Below are 4,846 nucleotides of genomic sequence, written 5' to 3' on the forward strand. Positions count from 1 at the left end.
TGACTCATGTGAAACTCAAACAAACTGTATTGTGGAAGAGTTTTCCCATTCTATTAATATAGTGATAGGTACATATTTGAGACCCCTGTTCTGTCAGGGGTGGGGGAAACATGTAGGTACTGACAAGAAGGGCCGAGAGACAAACAGATCCTTGCAATGGGACATGGATGATGTGTGACCTGGAAAGACCAATCAGAAATCAAATCCCACCATTTATAACAACAAAGCAGGGAATTCATGTTATCCACAAAGAGTAATCCTAAGTACCTAAAATAAGGACATTATATGAAGACAGTTATAAGAATACTCTGCAGCATCACATATATAATTATGTATATATGATATGAATATATATATCTATATCTTCATATATAGTATATGGAAATATTTGGGGTATGTATCTGTAAAGAATTACAGTTAAGGTACGAGTCAATGATATGACAGTAAATTTAATGAAATCACATTTAATACTTAAAGGGAAGGAAGAGCTCATTCTATAACTCCAAGTGAGATCAATATCCAAAATAGTCCATATTTGTTGCACACAATATATTTATAATTTCAATAGAAAATGACTAGAAGGAAATAGATTAAAATATAATATTATAGTAGCATTGGCTTATTTAAATGTTCCTTTCATTTATTGAACTTTCGTTTTGCAAGCTTTCTAGATTGAGTATATATTGTTCATAAAATGAATTCGCTTTTATTAAGTATTGTACAAATGTGAGGGAGAATTGTGCGTGTTCAAGCTTGCTCTGGCTGTGTTTGACCACACACAATGAGGTGTAAAATAAAGAAGTAGTCCCTGGGTATTTTTCCTTACTAACTAATGCATTTACAGTTAGGCTAGCTTCCGCTCCTCACACCTTCCACTTCATTCTGAAGGACCCCAGTTCAGGGGCTACTAAGTCACCCACAAGGGAGATTTGCAGAAAGGCAGATGCCAATAGAGAAGGCCTCTGAGCTTGAACCTGTTTCAACTTCCTCTACAACACGGGTATTTTACAAAAAGTAAGAACTGTCTCCTTTTTTGACTTTTTTTTTTTTTTTCTTTCAGTAGTCGTCTAGATGCCATTAGAATGAAAGCTAACTTCCCTACCCACCGCATAAGCATTTTCATGGCACGGGGTTGTGCAGCTGCTGGAGAGAAGCGTTTGTTAGGCCACTGCTGCTGGTGGGCAGCGGAGGCGCAGGCGCGTTGGCGCCCCAGGCTCTCCCCCCCCCCATCCCGACCCCACCCCCCGCAGGATTAGGAGGGTGGGAAGCAGGCAGGGATGGGGTGGAGCCCACTGCACCTACCCCAGTCTGGGGGTGGGAGGGAACCGGATCTAGTTCGACTGGGCAAAATGAAAGCGTGCCACCTTGGGACATTTTGCCTTGGAAAAGTAGCTTGGCGCAGCCCCTCCCAAACAGTACGGGACGAAAGGAGGGAGGGAGAGGGAAGAACAGCCAGTCTTTCTGGGAGGCTGCAGTTTGTCAGAGGATCCCCAGGGCTACCTCCCTTTCCCACCTCGTTTCTCTCACTCTAAGGAGGACAGGTCACCGGAGTTGCCCCTTGATCTGAGAAAGCACCACCGCGACCCCACGACAGGTCTCTGTTCTTGGTCAGCCTGCCGGCGCTGGCCATCACAGAGCACCTGCCAAAGCCACCTCATCACCGACTCTAGAGTCAACAAAAGAACAAAAAATAATTTCTATTTTATTATTTCTACTTACAACCTTAAAGGCAGACAAGGGAGAGGTAGGGAGGAAGGGAGAAGGAATGATTAGACTTTACCAAAGCTCAGATTTGGTGTCCTAGGAGAGGACGCGCTTCCGTCCCACTCTGCAGGCGGTGAATCCCAATTTCCCCCTAATCTAGCCCTGTTTGGGGGACGGCTTTGCATTGATTCACTCCAAACATAGCCTTTCTTCTCAACCGCCGGGCGGGGATTTTACCATCCCAAACGCAAGATCTGATCTCTGCGAGTCCCTCTTCCATTCCGCCGCCACCACCGCGAGTCCACATCCTTCCCAGGCAGGGTTCAGCAGCTCCCAGGCTGCTTCTCGCAGCTCTGCAAGAGCTCAGTCATGAAGGAGATGTAGACGATGGCCAGGCGCAGGGTCTCGATCCGGGACAGCCTCTTCTCGTAAGCAAAAGTGGGCACTTTCCTGCGCAGCTGGTCGAAGGCCTCGTTGAGGTTGAACATCCTTTTTCTCTCACGGACGTTGGCAGCCTGGCGCTGGGCGTAGGTGATCACTCTTTTCCTTCTGGAACGGCCCAGTAGGGTGCCTACCCTCCCACGACCCTCTTCTTCCTCCTCCTCCTCCCCCCCGTCCTCTTCAGCTCCTTCGTTCTCTGCAGAGCCCCTGTCTCCGAACGCTGTCAGTTTCCTGGGTCTTCCCTCTCTGAGCTCCACCAAGGGCACGTTGGGTGGGAAGTCGCTGAGAAAAGGATGTCTTGGGGAAGCCAGAGACAAATCTGCCACGAAGTCCAGCACCGTGGGGTCCACGCAGCTCTCTAGATAGGCAGCCATGGCTCCGGCTTGGCCCTGCACCTCATGGATTCCTCTCAGGGAGGGCAAAACTGCCGATAGGGTTTCTGAATGGTCCACTTGGACTGTGCTGGGGCACCATCACCGAGGGGCCCAAGGACACTAGTATCTTAAACCAAGCTGGTAATTGGATTAGTCGCAAGAAATGGAAAGGCGGTGGCCACGTCCCTCCTCTGGAAACTGATGGAAGAAGGCAAACTTGAGCACACGTGGAAGGCTCAAAGGGACAGGCATCCCTCCAGTTTGCAAGACTTGTGCTGCGCCACAGTTCCTTCTAGGCACCAACCCCAGCTCTTACCTGCTGTGTTTTCTTTGTCTGTCCTCACCCCCCCCCCCTAGACCCCCCAGCAGCCAGTCAACGTTCTGTTCCCCACGTTATCTTATCTCAGATCTGGCCCTTAATTCCTGCTTGCATCTTCAAAGCACTGATCTTTTCCACTGCGATGGCTTCTCCTTGGCATCCGGGTAGGAGTCCTGAGTCTTGCCACCATTTGCCAGCGAATGTGGAGCAAGTGCATCCGCTTTTAATGATGTCCTGGAGAGGGGCCCTTTCTGCTAGGGGTCGAGGGGAGCTGTTTGTCTGGTATCCCAGTGCAGCGGCTGCTGAAAGGGAAAACCTTCCATTAGCTTAAGTAAGCATAGCCAGTGGCCCCCAGCGCATTCCCCGCTGTCTCTGTTGGAACCGGCTTTTTTTTTTTTTTTTCTTCCTTCTAGGGCATCTCAAACAACTCTCCGGCCTTTTTACAAAGTATGACTTCTGAAATCTGCTGGGACACAATCAGTCTGACAATTGTGATCCTTGACTTTTCTTCCCTGTTCTTACCTTCTACTGTAAGGGTTTTTATGTAAGGGAAAATGTTATGATGGCAGTGAAATTAAAAACAAGCCACATTCTAAGCTTCACCCTGAATTCTGACATCGGGGACACAGCTAACCCTTTCCTCAAACAAAACGACTTCAGTCTCCTTTTCAAAATACAAGTAAGCCTTAGTAAGTGGAAGGATGGAACAGCTCATTCGCTGCCTAGGGGTCAACAAACTTTCCCATTGCGGATCAAGTGTACGTTTGTGGGAAAAAAAACAAACAAAAACAAAAACAAAAACAGAAAAACACTTGTTGTTTTCAACTGACTCACTTCCCTTATTCTCTTGTATCATAGGTCAAATTAATTTTGTTTAAGGATATTTGGGGATATCCTTTGGTCATTTTTTTGAGACTATAGTTTGTAAATTTATTATCTTGAGCCTGAAGTTTCAATGATTTCATATCATCCTGGAGTTTAAAGAAAATTACTTCCCTTTTCTGTGTTGCCAGCTACAATTATTCAGTGCAGGGATCTTTACTAAGATGCAGAGGAGCAAAGTAACACGTTGACAAAATAACTTCGAAGCTGAGTTAGAAGAAATAGCCTAAAGACATGCCATGTAGAGATTTTCTGATTCTGAGCAGAACCATGAAAGACATTGGTTTCTATTCAGCGGTAAAGTTACTCAGTACATTGGACAGCTCCCAGGACCGGCCTATTTCTATCAGGGAGAAAGACTTCCTTTCCTTCTTCCAAGCCTCTCAGTGAATTGTACAAGCAAGAAGTTCTGGTGTACATAGTGAGGTGACTATGGACAGTTATAATATTGGCGGAGAGGAGTTTGAAGAGTTTCATCACAGAGACAACAAATGTCTGGGCTGATAATGGTTTCAATATTGGGCAATGCACATGTGTACCACGTCATTCCACACAACTCCCTCAATGCATCCAGTTCTAATGTCACTATGAGGAGTCAGTTAAAATGAATCACTATTTTTAAAATGTCTTTTGTTTTTTGGAGGTAGGGTTTCACTGTAGCCCAGTCTGCCCTGGAATTCACTATATAGTCTCAGGGTGGCCTTGAACTAATGGCAATCCTTCCACCCCTGACTCTCAACTGCTGGGATTAAAGGCATTCATTCATCACCATGCCTGCATAAAAATATCTTTGGTTACTCTGTTTTTAGCCCATGATCTAGGCTTTTTTTTTTTTTAACTATTTAATGGATTTTGCTCTCTTGCCCAGATTTTCCATCCTTCATTCCCTAAGTGATAACTCAGAAAAGAATGTAACTTTTGTACCTGAAATATATTAAGGAGAAAGAAATGTTTGCTATAATTACAGGATTTTTTCCTGAAATTTCATACAAACAAGATTGAAAAATAAAAATGAATAAAAATATCAACAATGAGTCAGTAAATGAGATAATTTAATCTTATTTGATAAACAGTGTCATGATTTCTTATCTTGGTTTAACTTAGTGTAGTATTAAATTTTTATATT

General features: G+C 44.8%; 1 protein-coding gene across 1 annotated transcript; it reads right to left on the minus strand.

The window, feature by feature from the left end:
• Nucleotides 1-2,027: 2,027 nt before the first annotated feature.
• Nucleotides 2,028-2,519, minus strand: Ferd3l (Fer3 like bHLH transcription factor). The gene has a single exon (XM_004652661.1). It carries the CDS (start codon nt 2,517-2,519, stop codon nt 2,028-2,030), a length of 492 nt encoding a protein of 163 aa, XP_004652718.1.
• Nucleotides 2,520-4,846: the final 2,327 nt, after the last annotated feature.

Source organism: Jaculus jaculus, chromosome 16, assembly GCF_020740685.1.
Source record: "Jaculus jaculus isolate mJacJac1 chromosome 16, mJacJac1.mat.Y.cur, whole genome shotgun sequence".
Taxonomy (NCBI): Eukaryota; Metazoa; Chordata; class Mammalia; order Rodentia; family Dipodidae; genus Jaculus; species Jaculus jaculus.

Bases quoted from the DNA above. Each gene is read 5' to 3' on its own strand.
- Ferd3l (XM_004652661.1), bottom strand. From the start codon at position 2,519: ATGGCTGCCTATCTAGAGAGCTGCGTGGACCCCACGGTGCTGGACTTC.